This window comes from Capronia coronata (genome assembly GCF_000585585.1).
Source record: "Capronia coronata CBS 617.96 chromosome Unknown acBCG-supercont1.11, whole genome shotgun sequence".
Classification (NCBI taxonomy): domain Eukaryota; kingdom Fungi; phylum Ascomycota; class Eurotiomycetes; order Chaetothyriales; family Herpotrichiellaceae; genus Capronia; species Capronia coronata.
Window position 1 is genome coordinate 806,407 of NW_006912903.1, and position 15,956 is coordinate 822,362.

Here is a 15,956-nt window from a genome sequence, read left to right on the forward strand (position 1 = left end):
CGAACGCATTCGAATCAGGGCTGCCGCCTGGTGAAACACCTCTTGTGCCACAATCGTTGGTCTTGATATTCGGGCCACCGAACAGTGATCAACGCCCACTTGGCGTCCATGACGTTCCTTCCTCATACTGCTGGTCCACCCTCCAGACCGAACTTGACAATACTATCAAAACGGTGGTGGGGACTGAAGCCGGATGGGACGTCGTAGAAAAAGTGCGCCAGTAGTGAAAGGTATCGGTCTCGACAATTATGTATCTACAATGGACAGAGCAACGTCTACGGTGTGCCAGTGCTTCATCGAATTGTCGGTGTATGGATCTCAGCCAAGAATGTCCTGTGGGATCTGACACGACATGCGGTGCAAGTGCTGTGGCTGATGCCAAAAATACCTTCTTGCCGGGAGACGTATGCTTTTGCTCCTCAGCCTCCCCCTGCCAGGATGCCAGTGTCAGCCTGCGATCATTTGCTTCGCGGCCAGCCAACCGCCTCGTTCGCGTTCTGAGACAAAGCTGTCCTAAATTGAAGCCTCGGACAGATCGTTTGCTTCCGGTTTCAGAGGTCGGTCCACTTTCCGTCTTAATAGAGTAAGGTATTTGCGGTTTAGGCCGGAAGGAACCACTGACAGCTGAGAGACGAGAAAGTTCAACCAAGTTGGACGTCTGAACTGACTTGGGAATGGAGAAGCTTGTTAGCACCTACTATGTTCGATGTTCGCCGTTCGCTGCCACAATTGGCTGCTGTACCTTAGATTGTAAGACGATTCGTATTGTAACTATCTGTATACGTCCGTCCGCACTCTATGTTCCACTCGAGGCCTTTACCATATATTGAAAGAGCTCCTGCCGTTTTGGCTCCAACCCGTCAAACATCTTCTTTGCATGGCCCACAGGCACCTGCTCCGAACCGCTGGCCAATCCAGCGTACGCCTGGACTCAATGTAAGCTTCACGTGGCCCTACCGTAGTATCAAGTGCACATACCTCATCCGTGAACTCGGCGAGGGGCATACCCCAGGACCTTCCATTTTTGATGTCCGGTTGATGCTTCTCATCATGGAGCTCAGTCTGGACCGCTGGTGGGAACACCTCCACCACCTTGACATTGGAGCTTTTTAAACTCTCCCGCAGGCAGAGGATAAATTGGTGCAGAGCGGCCTTGGTAGCACAATAGTTGGGGCAACGAAGGATGGGAACAAGTGCTAGCCCGGACGTCACGTAGACGAACGCGCTCTTGCCCTCTTTCTTCTGGAAATAGGGCAGAAATGCCTTGGTCATGGTTAATGGCGAGAGATAGTTGGTCCTGAATTCGAGCTCGAGAACGGCCATGTCGATGGATTCAGGCTCACTGAAATCCGAACGCCTTTGTACGCCAGCATTCAGAACAACGCAGTCGACATCGGGATGGGTGTCGATGATTTTGGTTGCAAACTGAGGGATCGCCTCGAGGTTTGAAACGTCGAACGACACTGCGTCGATCTTATCGCGACCGTACTCCTGCACCAACTTGTCCAGATTCTCCTTTCGCCGGCCGACGGCGATGACAAAAGAGCCATCCTCGACCAGTCTTCTCGTGAGCGCCTCACCGATACCTGCCGAGGTCAGGAAAATCTTGGGAGATAATGTGAAGGAAGCTTACCACTCGTTGCCCCCGTTACCAACACTTTCTTATATGGAAAAGGCATGTTGTCTTATATAATAATACTCAATCAGGCTGGATGGACGAAGTGAGAAACTTGATGGTGTCAAGATTGACTTGAGTCGACTAGGACTCCTCTTAACTGCTGTTGACCTGGGGTGGGTGCGTATATATCACAGTAGGTGTTCGACAACACGGTAGATGGGTGGAAATCTCGGGTCTTTCTAGTCTGTCCTCTACACAACCGTAGATCGTTGTGGTCCTAACTCCGAGTCCTGGAATCCCCGACTCGTCGCGTATCTTTCGTATGACATCACGACAGGAGTTTTGATCGAACTATTCCTGTACGAGTACGACGACCGTCGACAACCACCTGCCGAAACATGTTCGTTATTAGTAATATGTTAGCAATAAAGCACTGCAAGCATGGCCTTTCACCGCCCGACAAATGTAGTCCGGGGCATAAGTGTCCTAAAGAGGAAGATTATGTCTCCGAAGCCGGACTTAGGATTCTTTCCGCGACGAGCCAATCATGTCTGTTCCTGAGCAGACGCACTCGTAGTACGCGATCAGTCATCGTCGCCGGAGGCCATGCACGTCGAGAATGTCGAGCATCAACCTTTTCTTTCAGCGTTCAGCCTGGTTGATGGTAACATCGTCGAGGGAGCAATGCCCCCTACGTGGCAGGCTCTCTTATGAAATTCTTTCCCCAGGGCAGCTTGTATGCCGGACCTTGACCACAACTGGCTCCCAACCTAAGATACTCTCGAATTCCCGTATTGATCCAATCGCCTGCTGGCGTTACATGCGCCAAAGGCACGATACTGGTCACCCAATTCAAGCATCGGCAGTCGACACACTTGCTCGTCTCGATGTTCAACGTGGACATAGAGGCATTTGGGTTCAGTCATCTGGCACTGGATGGTACAGATCTCTCACCCATTTGCTATAGCAGGTCTTTGCAACCCCAAGGTACCCTTCCTCGTAAAGTTGTAATATGAGTTGCATGGCTTGCTATGCGGCGCGTAATATGATCAGTGTAGGGCCCAACAGCCGTGAATGAGACTGGCTGGTAGGTAATCTCTCATCCCACTACTTACAGCCTCGCAACATTCAATGTAACTTGGATGCTGCAGCACCACGGCAGTAAAGGGTCTTCCGATCGCAGCAATCAACACAAAGTACCTAGGTAGGTAAGTTTCTGGTGAGAAGAGCATTGAATTGGCAATAAAACGTCGATTTAGACAATTTGCACGTGATCCCAGGTCACGGGTAGATACTGTCCTGCCAAGGCTGCTAATCGCATCGTGGTTTGGCTTCGCTCTGCAAACGATGCTGTCAAGGCGTTCAGCACGACGACGCAGCTGTGTCCAGATCACCTTTCTATTCTCTAAATTCTTTGCTTCGGCTGGCAGTAGGGCTCAATAGGCCTTGAAGGACGCCTCGAACCCCTTTGACAACAAATATTGTCAAACGTGGTCCCGGTATTGCCAACTGCGCCCTTCCGCAAAACCCCCTTCCTACCGTCCGTTCCACCTCGACGCGTTCAATATCAGACCGCAGCGCAGTTCTACAGCAACCCCAGGGCACTTCATGGTTCGGACGTCCCGATCTATACGAAACTTTACTTAGGAGGACGTACATCGAAGATGAGCGCGTGGTTGGAGTTGTGATACAAGGATATGTCGCGCCCGCCGGGCAGTAAATTCGCTGATTTCTTCCCAAGCGCCCCGAGCGTCATCGCGACAAAATCTTCCAGATCGGCAGACACAGACAAATCTCGACTTCGGGCTGCCGAAGGACGCGTGGAAGATGCGCATGTCAAGGACAACCTTGTCCGCGTTGCACTGAACTCACCAGCAACTAGTCTACCGCACACGTCCGGGAGACAGGACAACCTGGCCAAGTTCACCAACAATTCATTGCTGCAGGAAGAAAGCGACCAATTTGCAGGCGACCTTCTCAATGGTGTCGGCTCGGCCAGCTCGTCAAGCACCGCTTCATCGGTCTTTAGTGCTTCCCTCGCCAACGCCGCCATGCCCGGTCCAAATCATCTTCAGTTCACCACTCTTACTCCCCTCACAAATTCTGACTCGCCACCAAATGGGAAGTTAATGAGTCCCACCGCAGAGTCGGCTTCTCACGTGCAGATGAACGGCAATAATGGTATATCGAATCTCCATCAAGGCTCGATGACGCCCCTTCCCACGCCCCCGGCTCACCGAAGGTTCGCGCGAGACGCCAGCTCACCTGTCAAGGGGACCAAATGCACCTACGATCCGGAATTGGACAAAACAATAAATTCCAAGGATAAAAGGAAAATCAAGGCGCAGTTTGAGGATTTTGGGGTCAAGCCTGAAGACAACTTCCAGCCACCCGATCCGCGACTAGCAGTACCCAATTATACAAAAGGTGTAATAGGCAAAGGCAAGGCGAAGTTCCGACCTGCGCCCTACAATCTGAAGTCGTGGTCCCATGATGTCGCGACTGCGGTTGCACCACCGCCCGCAACTACCGTTGTGGTCACTGGCTTCGACCCCATGGCGCCTCTTTCTCAGATCAACGCGCTGTTTTCTAGCTTTGGTGAGATTGCGGATTTGGACGACAAGACAGATCCGGTCACAGGGCGATTTCTGGGAATATGCACCATTGGATACCAGGATTGCCCATCCTTTCAAGGTGGGGGGCCGATCTCCGCCGTTCTCGCCGCGAAAACAGCATACCTTGAGGGCAAGCGCGGTCAAAGGATAGGCCTGAAGACGGTCCAAGTGGTCATGGATCGAGATGGCTCTGTTGCCGAAAAGCTGGTTGAGAAGGCGATTGCTCTACACCGCAGGGAAAGTGGGTTCACGGGTCAATCGCGGCCAGTACCATCTCCATCTCCGTCAACGCTGGTCGGGACACAATCACCTGGATTCGCGAAATCTACCGGTCCGCCGCCAACAGCGCCAAAAGGTCCGTCAGGAAAGTCGTCCATGCGGCCGCAGACCATGTATCATGCTCCATTCGTGGCGCCGATCAAACAAGAGCGGCCTGTGAAGCCTGTAGTGGCTCCAACTGTGGCTCCTGCGGGACAATCGGTCGTGGAAACCACTCCTATTGCCGGCACATTAAAAGTTCCATATGTCTTCATCGCGCATTGTTATGTGCCTGTTATGAGCACGACCATACCACACTTGAAGAAGAGGATGAGGATGTATGACTGGCGAGAGATCCGTTGTGACGAAACGGGATACTTTATCACCTTCGAACAGTCTCGAAATGGACAGCTGGAGGCAAGGAAAATGTACCACGGCTGTCACATGCAGCCCTTGTTCACTTATGTGATGAATTTGGAACTCCATCTCAATGGAAATCCTAAGGCGGTCGGCACAGCGGAAGCAGCGCCAACGGGGCCCGCGCCGGTTGATTTCGTGTATTCCAAACAGGCCTACCGGCTGAGGAAAGAGCACGACCTCGACCTGGAAGAGGAAAAGAGGCAGCGAGCCAGAGATCTGGATCCTTCCCGGGCCGTCGTCCAGCTCGTCATCCAAGAACTCCGGGATAAGCTGCTGGAAGATGTGAAATCCCGAATCGCCGCGCCGGCCTTATATGACTTCTTAGATCCCAACAACCATGTGGAACGGCGGAGGAGGTTTGGGCTCGACGACCCCGAGGGAGCGCGAGGGGGTGTGCCCACGGACGAAGGCTCTCGCACGCCAGATTCTCGTTTGGGTGTTGGGTGGCTAAATCGACGTCCCCTCGGGAGCAAGAATCTCAACATCCTCTCACTACCCAAGATCGGCAAGAGATCTGGTATGGACAAAGCCATGGTCGGCTTTCGTGACGAGAGGAGAAAGGCGCCTCCTCCGCGACCTTACGTCCGACCATTGTTCCACCAGTTGGCACAATTCCACGATGATGAGGATTCGGATGATGAACACGGGACTTCGATCACCCGTGACACCGAAGACCTGGAAAGCCGCCCAGCCAGTCGGATGAGTATGACTTCGGTATCTGACGATGACGACGAACTCTTACTACGCAAGGCAACCAAACGACGGTTCCAGGCTCGAGAGGCATCAGAGATGGGAGATGGCGTTGTCAAGGACGAGTTCGACACGGCCAAAACGACAGCTGAAGACCTCATTATTTCCAAACTTGAAAGGAATATCTACGAAATGTCACCATCCTCGCGGAAACGCAAGAGGTTGGTCAAGGAACTAGAGGCCCGGAAACGTCAAAAGGCAGATGATGAGCTCTTTGGTGTTGGTCGAGCCGGACTGGACCTCGAGGACTCGGAGGAGGTTAAGATTCAAGACAGCGAAACTCCTTTGGAGGCTACGCCGGACATCGACTCTGATGTGCCGAAGCCGGCGGCGAAGAAAGCCAAGACGAAAAGGAAAACGAAGAAACAGATTCTCGAAGAGCAAGAGGCATTCAGGCAAGCGCAAGCAGAGGCCGAAGCATCTGAAGTGGTGGATAATGTCCTTGAGTTTGCGGAGGAGGAAGAGGCCCTGGCTGAAGCCGCCGAATGGCGACCGGAGGTGGAATGGGGTGTGTCAGCAGAAGAACCTCTACCGACAGTCGAGGACGACGAGGACATCTTACCCGACATGCGAGGATGGCAAGTCAGTCTGTTCGACGACGAAGACATGCAGTTCCTGTCAACTGCCACCAAGGTCAAGATGGCCATGGATATAGGAGACTCCATGGCCTGGGCTTGGAAGCAAGAACAAATCCGCAACCTGAAGCCAGGGTCGCAACACGGTACATTACGAAGCGACCCACCTATAGAGGGGTATTATGTTCCGAACGCGACAGGATCGGCTCGCACAGAGCCCATCCGCAAGATCTTGGAGTCGGAGAAGTCGAAGTATCTGCCTCATCGCATCAAAGTGCAGAAAGCGCGGGAGAGGCGTGAAGCCGAAGCCAAGAAAGATCCGTCGGCGGCCGCCGCTAGCAAGCAAGCGGTGGAACTTCCCAAAGCATCGTCGCGAGGCAAGCGAGCCGATGACAGGCGGACGGTCAAAGATCTGGACCGACAGCGAGAGATGCTTCGAGACATCAACGACGACGCGGATGTTCTGCGCTTCAACCAGCTTCAGAAGCGTAAGAAACCGGTCAAATTCGCCCGGTCCGCCATTCACAACTGGGGCCTATACTCGTTGGAGAGAATCCAGGCCAGTGAAATGATCATCGAGTATGTGGGAGAGAAGATCCGACAGGAGATTGCCGATCTGCGCGAGATCAAATACACCGAGAGTGGCATCGGCAGCAGTTACCTCTTCCGCATTGACGAGGGCACTGTGGTCGATGCCACCAAGAAGGGAGGCATCGCCAGGTTCATCAACCACAGCTGCTCGCCCAATTGCACGGCCAAGATCATCCGAGTTGGCGGGACCAAACGAATCGTCATCTATGCTTTGAGAGACATTGAGAAAGGTAAGCATCTACTTTTTTACATCTCGTCTGGCTAAGAGAAGCACTTGCTAACATGTTGAAATTAAATTATAGACGAGGAGTTGACCTACGACTACAAATTCGAGCGCGAGTTCGACAGCGACGATCGGATTCCTTGTCTCTGCGGCTCGGCCGTCTGCAAGGGCTTCCTCAACTAGGTCAAATCTTGATGGCTGGCTGGCTGGCCGGACGGCCGAGTTCTTCGCCTTCTCTCGTTGGAACCGGTCTGGCACAGCAGATGGATGGGTTGATGGATGGATGTAACTATATGAAAAGGGAGACCAATCGGCAGATCAAGGCAATACCCCCAGCGTCAAAACTCAGGCAGGAGTAGTTTCTGGCTGTCTGTGGCACTGTCTGTGAGTGTGTGGATATGGAGAGGGCCATTCTTTCTTCGCCTTCGTTCAGCGTGTCTAAGAGCACAACAAACAACAACAATGTGATATTCAAAAGAAAGCATTCTTGCTTTGGGCTGTGGCGTTTGTTTTTGGTTCTTGGATTGATTTGTTTCTCTCGCTCCCCCCTATCGTGTTTCTCTCTTGTTTCTTATTCTTCCTGACTTCGGACAGAGTATCCTACAGGCGGTTCAATCGGAAGGCAGGCGGGCGGGCATCAGGAAGATTGACAAACATGGAACAGCATGGCATGGCATGATACGGTCTGGGCCGGGATGGCATGGGATGGCATGGGATGGGGCATCGTGTGGCATGATAAGGCACAACTTGTGTGCTTGTGATCCCTAGTGGAACTTTACAAGGATTTTGCATGACTGGAAAAGGGGGGCGGACTACAGGACCTGAGATCCACGAATTTGATTTGATACAGGTCATCCTAAATCGGAGTGGTGCAGGAAGAAGGGATATGAGTCAACCAAGCACGGTGTGTAGGAGTTGCACAATTGCGCCCTTTTGTTGTTTTGCAAAGGTAAAGGCAAGGGCAAAGGAATAAAAAAGCAGACACGAAAGAAGAAAATAAACACATTTCTTCTATCTCTTAATTGTTCTCCCTTCCTTACAACAAAGTGATAAAGAAGTAAACTTGAAAGCCGAGCGTTGACTCCCTTGGGGATGAGAGATTTGACACTTCGTGAAAGTTCGGAGACCTGCGAGGGCATGATAAGAAGAAGGAATGGCGAGACAACAGGCTCGAGTTGAACGCTGCTGACCGACCCTGGTCCATAAGCCTCGTTTTGCAAAGCAGTGGTAAGTTTCTGAAATGATCATTGTAGGTAGCGAAAGGACCTTGATGATGCCGGTGATGTGTTCTTTCTTGCTCGTGGCATGGACCAGTGAGATCTATTCTTTCTCATTCATAGCCTTGTGGCATACCCTTGTGCAATTTGGAATACCCGTGGATCGTTTTAGAGCAGACAAGACACCCTCAAGTTGATATGCTGAGTTGGATGGGCATATGATTGATTCGATTGACTGATTGATGTCCACCATCGTGGATATATTGAGTGACTTTTGGTCTCTTTGAGCTCTCATTTCTTCGAACTTGTTCGCCCTTTTCACCCTCTTCACCCTCTTCACCCTGTTCTTATCCTTCACCCTCGCTCCCTTCACCCTTTTCTTATCATTGACTTGGCGTCCTTCCAGTCTAGCAGACACCCACTGCATGCCATGGTATTCCCTCAGCCGATACATGCCTTCACAAACGAGTCCCGATCTTGAATCCGACGAATAAGACCATCGTCCACCATTTCCAGGTTGGAGCTTCTCTCAGAGCGGGCTTCGGTCGTTGCCAACGCCATTTGACGACGAGGAGAGAAGAGGAGAAGAGCTTCAGTAATGGTGGCAGACGTTCGAGGTCGACTGTGGATGTATGTCGTCGTCCCTGGACCCTGGACATAAATGAAGAACCTGTAGAACCTGGCGAGGAAACCTGGTCCTTGAGAGAACGAGTTCGTGCTTATTGGTATGATTGTTTGTCGTTGCCGCGTCCCATAGATAGACAGAGGTGGCGACATCGAAGTTAGGCAGTTGAGCGAGATCACACATTTCGAAGCCATGAGATCTTCTCCCTTCTTTTTCATACCGAATCGAAACGGGGACCAAATACACCTCTCCGTGGCCCTTCTGGCTTGATGATACTTAGATTCGGTTGTTGTTGGTGCTGATCGTCCATGGATCTGGATTCCCGACATGCGATCGCTTTTCCTCTCCTTGTCCTTCCTCATTGGCTTCCTTTCTTCTCTTTCTGTTCTGTTCTCTTTCCACTTTGTGGCCCATTCACACCAAATGCGCCGGCAACAAGAAATTCCCCACCCCTTCCTTGATGGGATACTCGAACCCGCAATTCCCACAGACCAGTTTCCCTTCCACCACGCCCGTCTCGAGCAAGAGATTGTGCAGTTTCCTCAACTCTTCATCTTTGATATCGGTTTCTGTTTCTGTTTCTGTTCGGGTTCCCTCCGTCTGCATAACCTCATCATCTTCTTCTGCTTCACCACCAGCCGTGGCTGCGGCATTCTTCTCCTTCTCTTCTTCCATAACATCCACGGGATTCCTCGCCGGTACTAGACTCTGCAATCCCAGTTCCGTGGCTGTCGTGGTCAAGGCGTCCCAGTTGACGCGCGGCAAGACATTGCGGATGAAGAGCGGGTTGTAGTCGATCTCGGTGCGTTCGAGGGTAGCGTCTTTGAAATGTAGGGGAAATGAGAGCGGTGAGGTCTTGCACGTCTTGACCGCGCAGGTGAGGAAGTTCGTTGTGAGGAGTTTCATGGTCGTTTACTGAAATCTGGGGACGGTGTTTGTGTGGGTTTCACCGAGGGAGAGTAGGGTTTGTTTCAGATGGTGGATCGCGGTCCCGCAGTCGTGGTGTGAGTATACTGACTGACTGGCTTGCTGGTGCAATGGTAGGTGGTTGAAGGTACAGTTTGTATAAATAAATAAATTTCTCGAAAGTCGAAATGTTGGAGTTTGGAGTTTTGGGGACATTTCGAGTGGGAGTACCTGATGACTAATCTATTAGTCATCCGTCCGTCGTCTTTCCCCTTGATGGTCAGCCTTGTCGTTGAGAGGTAGAACCAAGGTATCATATTCATGTTCCCACAGAATTGATATATTTGACATTACCAAACATCTAATCAGGTTGAGAATATAGTATGGAATGCAAAGCTATGGACTCTCGGTCTCGAACGGACAGAATGTTTTGCTCTTGGGCGCATCTATAGACATCATAGGGTGTCAAGATACCCCTTTTCGCTGACGCGCGATCAGGCCAAAGGATCCTTTGCTTTGCTTTTCTCAACTTGCTTCCAGCTGACAGGTCTTTATCCGACCCTTAAGATCATTTCTCGCTCCAGGTTTCGAACAATCACTCGCTAGAACATCAATCATATAAGTTATATAGGCTCATCCCTCGGCTCGATCAGAATTTCGTTAACCGCAACATGCTGAGGCTGTTTCAAAGCATAGACAATTGAATTAGCCACGTCTTCCGCATCCAAGACCTGAGCACCAGACGGCTCGCCATATTTCTTGAGCGCTTCAGCGTCCGTAGACATGCCCAGCAGATCAGTAGCGACGTTGCCCGGCTGCACACTAGTGACGCGCAGACCGGTGCCGGCAGTCTCCAGACGCAGACTCTGTAAAGTCGCTTCAACGAAGAACTTGCTGGCAGAGTAGACGCCCAGGCCGGGGAAGACTTTGCGGCCGGCGTCGGACGAGATGGCCACGATATGTCCACTTCCACGCGACAGCATGGACGGCACGGTGGCAGAGAGACAGTTGAGGAGACCCTTGCAGTTGACGTCAACGGTGCGTTCCCACTGGTCGACCTGCACGTTGGCCATCATGGTGAAATACATGACGCCGGCGCAGGACACGAGAATGTCCACGGGGCCCAGCTCGTCGGTTGCGGCACTTAGAAGGGATTCGACTTGTTTCCGGTCCGTCACGTCCGTCTGGCGCACTATCACCTTGCCTTCGCGCACCACCAGGCGACGCTTGACGGCTTCGAGCGCATCGAGACGCCGCGCCGCCAGAGCGACGTGACACCCTTCCCGTGCGAGAGCAGTCGCTACGGCGGCGCCGATGCCTGACGACGCACCCGTCACCACGGCCACGCGGCCGCTCAGCGGGCCTCTGCGGATCGGCTGTGCAGAGCCGCCCGGGGAATGGTGGCGCGAGGGAGGCCGCGGGAGCCAGCCTCGGGCGAACCAATGGCGAGTATAGGTTTCCAGCAGCACACTGTCGACCTTGGGTCGTTCGACGACGGCCCGGAAAGGTCGGGTTGCCGCGTTGTTCAGCACGACAATGCCCCTGAGGAAATCGACTGTCGGCATGCCGCTGCGGAGGATGTCGACTGTGAACGCGCCGTCACCGCCTTTGACGGAACTCCTCTTCTCGTTCCACAAGGCGACCCATTTATCGAAGTCGAGCGGTTTCGTTGGATATCCTAGCTGCTCGAGATCCTCGAAGACCTTGCGACAGTCGACCGGGTCGGGATCGCCAAGGTGGAAAACCACTTGTTTCGCGTGCGTCTGGTTGGCCAGGTGCACGATGGCTTTGCTGACAAAGTCGACCGGCGTCATCTCAGCACGCCAGCCCTCGACATCTGGGGCGTAGCCGAGATGAATTGACTCCACGATCAACGCGGACAGCAGATCCCATGCGTTCGCTGAACCGGTCGTGCTGTGGCCGCTGATGGTGCCTGCTCGGTGGATTTTCACGGGTAATCCACGCCGCCCGGCCTCGAGCACCAGCTGCTCAGCCACCCATTTTGTCTGGCCGTAGCCATCATGTAACTTCTCGGGCACTTCTTCCACGGCAAGCATGGCATCTTCCGGCCAGCCCTCTTGTGATGGTGGCAGCACGCCGTTGGTGGATACGTACTGGACTGTGGCGCCGCCGCGGCCTGCTAGACGCAAGATCTCGCGTGTACCGCCGACATTGGCCCCTCGTAGGGCGGCATAGGGATAGACGAGGTTGACGGTAGCGCCCGCGTGGACGATGACCTGCACACGAGAGGCCAGTTCGTCAAACGCTTCGGGCGTGAGACCCAGCCGTTTCCGGGATAAGTTGCCAGGTAGGATTTCGACCCGCTCCATGATGGAGTCCCGCCATAGTCCCAAGTCCAGTAAATTCCTCCTGATCCTTGCTATGCCGCCTGGTCGGTCTTCTTCTGAGGGGTCACCGAATCTGACGAGGCAGATGATCTGGGCTGAGGTGCTTTCCAATAGGTCGTTGAGTAGAAAGGCCCCTAAGAAGCCAGTCACACCCGTCAGGAGCACGGTGTTGACATCTTTGAGTGCGCATATCGTGGCATTGGATGGACGGATGTCTTCATCCAGGATAGAATCCTTTCGCAACACGGCTGGCAGATCCGCCTGCACTTCTGCGGTGTGACCATCTCTCACGGCACGGACTGTTTCTAGATGGCCGTTGAGAGTGGGAGGGTCGACTAGTCGAGCGAGGGGGATGCGAAAGCCGAAGGTTCTTGACAGTCTGGAGGCCAGATCCGCAAGAGACAGGGAGTGACCACCGAGATCGAAGAAGTTGTGTTCCGGCGTGATTACATCCCGTGACGTCTTCAGGGTCGCCGCCCAAATCTCGGCGATTGCATCAATCGTAATCGGGTCTTGCTCGACTTTGTGGCCGTTGGTGACGACCTTTTTAGGTGTCGGCGGAGGTGGGAGATGCTTGAGATCGACTTTGCCGGACACTTGATGAGTAGGTAGTTCGTCGAGCTCTACCCACAGAGCTGGGATCATGTAGTGGGCTAGATGGGCCGACAATGTCCGTCGTGCCGCTGGACTGTATCCGGAATCATCAATCTCCACAATCGGGCGATCCGGGGAGGAGCTCTCCTTGTCCCGGACAATGTATGCCACTAGTTGCCGCTCGAGGCCTTCCCCATGGGCCACCACAGCGCAGTGCCGGACGGCCAGATGCTTAACAATGGCATTTTCGACTTTGCCAGGTACAACGGAGTAGCCTCGGAGCTTGATCATGCCTGCAACGCGTCCTGTGATCTCGAGAAGTCCTGAAGGCAGCAATCGCGCCAGATCTCCGGTCTTGTACATGCGGGCTCCTGGGGTGGGATCAAATGGATCCGGCGTAAATGCTTTGGCGGTGGTTTCAGGAAGGTTAAGATAGCCACGAGCCAGCATAGAGCCGCCGATGAAGAGCTCTCCATTGGCGCCAGATTCCACTTTTTGCCCACCTTCATCAAGGATGTAGGTATGTTTGAGGTCCATTGGCGGGCCGACAGGACAGTAGACGGACTCGTGTGTCAGCATTTCCGCAATGTCGCCGCATGCAATCTCGTGGGTCTCACAAGCGCTGTAGCAATTGAACAAGCGCACATTGGGTAGTGCCTTCAGAGCTCGACGGGCCAGGTCTGCGGTGACGACCTCGCCGTTGAGCCACAGGGTGCGCAGATCTGAGAGTCGAGACCCCAGGTCTGAGTGACGGGATAGGACCGTGGCAAGAAGCGTGGGTGTCATGAGGGTTTCAGTGATCTGCTTGGCAGAGAGCAAGTCCACGAGTGCGGCCGGGTCATAGCTGGCCTCATCGGAAACGGCATACACCGTGGCTCCTCGTAGGAGCGGACGAATCATTTCCCAGATGAAGAAGACGTTACAGGCCACGCGGTCTCCGGGGTGGACGTCACGCACGCCAAATCGCAGATTGTATGAGAGCACAGGGGCCCTGTGAGGATTGGCTATCCCCTTGGGTTTGCCCGTCGTGCCTGAAGAGTAGGATACAAAGGCCAAACGCTCGAGGTCATCTTCTGCAGGTAGTGGCGGGAGCTCGCTGTCGGCGTGTCCATCCCCATTCACCGTGTCTTCCTGGTTCGAGTCTTCGTCAAGAGTAATCAGTGGTATACCCTCCTTGATCTTGCCGAGCTCGGCCCGATACGTAACGACAACTGCTGGACTGGCATCTTCAATCACGTCGGCCAGTAGCCCTGGCGGATATGCCATCTCGAGCACCAAGAAGGCGCCTCCGGCCCGCAACGCCGCCAGGGAGGCTATCACATAGTCGGCGCTGCGAGGGAGCAACACGCCCACCAGACTGTCTCTTCCAACACCATGGAGCCTTAGTCTTTGCGTGAGAGCATCGACTGAGGCGTCAAGCTCGGCGTATGTGTAACTGGTCTTGTCGTCCTCTAAGGCAACGGCGTCCGGCGTTCTCTGAACTTGGTCCCGAAAGAGGGCAGCCAAGTCTTTGGAGGTGTCGATGATGCCCATGACTTCTTTTTTCACTCTTCAACAAACATGGACTTCTGTATCTTCGATTCTGGTGTCGCTGTATCTCCCCGCGTTGCTTAACGACAAACTTTAGAAGTCGTTCTTCTCTGCGTCAGAGCAATGGCTCTGAGAAGGCAAGAATATATATGTTATGTAGGGGATTTTAATCTCCTGTTCTGACTGTTGCAGTTTTCATAAAACCTAACAGATCTATAGTCTTTCTGGGGGTCGTATGAAGTGAGAAGCGAATCTCGATCGAGTTCCCCAGATCAATGAACACGCTTTGTTTCTGTTGAGGTTTCAATATCGAATTTCTTCGTCATTCTCGACCAATGAAAGGAGAGGATACAACAACGTCATCAGCCACAAAATCAAGTTCTCCACCGTGGCACAGCAGACAGCCACGTGCAATTGATCTGATTCGGCAGCCTTGTAGCAGACCACCGCACGTGACCTGCATCTGCGCTCACAGCCTTGTCCCGCAATCTGCGTCCTGGCCACCGGCTCCTACAGATGGAAGCCAATCCTTGAAGGCGAGGCAGTCGGCTCCAGTTGAATATGACCAGATAGAGAGAAGACTGAAGTCCTTGAAATCTGGTGGATGGGAAATAGTTGAGACCGAACTTGCCAACCAACTACGGCTAAATGCTGACTTTGTAGGTCTACAATAATCTCTGGTAGGAAAATACATCACAAAAAGTCTTTGCCACAGAAATGGCTGAACAAACCACGCCAACACATCTTCAACCAGCAAAAATACAAAAATAAATTCTCCAAAGAGAATAGTCCCTATGGGTTTCGAACCCATGACCTTCTCCGAAATTTCACATTGTAAAGGAGATGTGATACCACTACACCAAAGGACTTGATTTGTGCGACATATCAGAGCATAATTTTGCTATCTTTGGTATAAGTAGCTATCTCCACTGTTGCCGTAATAGGCTAGACATCGTTCATCTCCGGGGGCCGTAGAGTCAAGTTGACCCTCCATAACATGTAAGAAGAATATCAGCCTTCCTGGGTATCAAGTGCCGACGATGATCCGTGGGACATCCGCAAGTTAAGCTGGTATCAAGAACGTCTGTTCGGTGAGGTGCTCTTTGGGGATCCATCATGTGCGCATCGCCTCTGTGTGAATGGATTCGCTGAACGCCAGAACCCCCAAGCGTGATAGACGGCGATACGAGTCAAGATGCGGCAGGTTTGATGGACCACCAAACGACCACATTACTCCTGGCTAAATGTGAAAGTTTCCCAAGGGATGGCGGACCGATTTCAATCTCGAAATTGTGCCGTCCTCCAGCCCTATGTTCTTGCCGACAAGGCTGACATAGTCAGGGGTTGGACATGGACATGGGCAGTTTGCGCCTCATTTCTGTAAAATCGGCGCCGTTGCTGATCAATAACCAAACTTGATTGATACGTTTAGCTTCCAACATCTGCCTAGCTATCTCCGTCTGGCAGTGATGGGTCTGTGGCTGCGCCCTTTGCTGGCGGAAGCGACTTTCCCGGGGTTCTGTTCTTTGAGCTTCCTTCGGAAGTCCCGACAATCAAGAAAAATAACAGGAGATATCGGATATTAGCGAGAGCCACCACCGCATCCTCCTCGCATCCTGCTCCAATATCTCGAAGCTATCTTAAGAAACGCATCAGTCTTGGTATGCAGACTCTTCGTGGGGTCCG

At 52.9% G+C, this 15,956-nt stretch overlaps 4 protein-coding genes across 4 annotated transcripts; 1 reads left to right on the forward strand and 3 right to left on the reverse strand.

Annotated features, from left to right (window-relative positions):
* Nucleotides 1-796: 796 nt before the first annotated feature.
* Nucleotides 797-1,679, reverse strand: A1O1_09070 (uncharacterized protein; the record flags this gene model as incomplete). The annotated part of the gene is made up of 3 exons (XM_007729927.1): nucleotides 797-925; nucleotides 979-1,586; nucleotides 1,634-1,679. 3 exons carry the CDS (start codon nucleotides 1,677-1,679, stop codon nucleotides 797-799), a joined length of 783 nt encoding a protein of 260 aa, XP_007728117.1.
* A 1,636-nt stretch (nucleotides 1,680-3,315) lies between these two features.
* A1O1_09071 (uncharacterized protein) lies at nucleotides 3,316-7,233 on the forward strand (the record flags this gene model as incomplete). Its single annotated transcript, XM_007729928.1, has 2 exons — nucleotides 3,316-7,057; nucleotides 7,130-7,233. 2 exons carry the CDS (start codon nucleotides 3,316-3,318, stop codon nucleotides 7,231-7,233), a joined length of 3,846 nt encoding a protein of 1,281 aa, XP_007728118.1.
* Nucleotides 7,234-9,306: 2,073 nt separating this feature from the next.
* Nucleotides 9,307-9,798, reverse strand: A1O1_09072 (uncharacterized protein; the record flags this gene model as incomplete). Its single annotated transcript, XM_007729929.1, has 2 exons — nucleotides 9,307-9,486; nucleotides 9,577-9,798. 2 exons carry the CDS (start codon nucleotides 9,796-9,798, stop codon nucleotides 9,307-9,309), a joined length of 402 nt encoding a protein of 133 aa, XP_007728119.1.
* Nucleotides 9,799-10,421: 623 nt separating this feature from the next.
* A1O1_09073 (uncharacterized protein) lies at nucleotides 10,422-14,273 on the reverse strand (the record flags this gene model as incomplete). Its single annotated transcript, XM_007729930.1, has 1 exon — nucleotides 10,422-14,273. The coding sequence occupies one exon, from the start codon at nucleotides 14,271-14,273 to the stop codon at nucleotides 10,422-10,424; it is 3,852 nt and encodes a 1,283-aa protein (XP_007728120.1).
* Nucleotides 14,274-15,956: the final 1,683 nt, after the last annotated feature.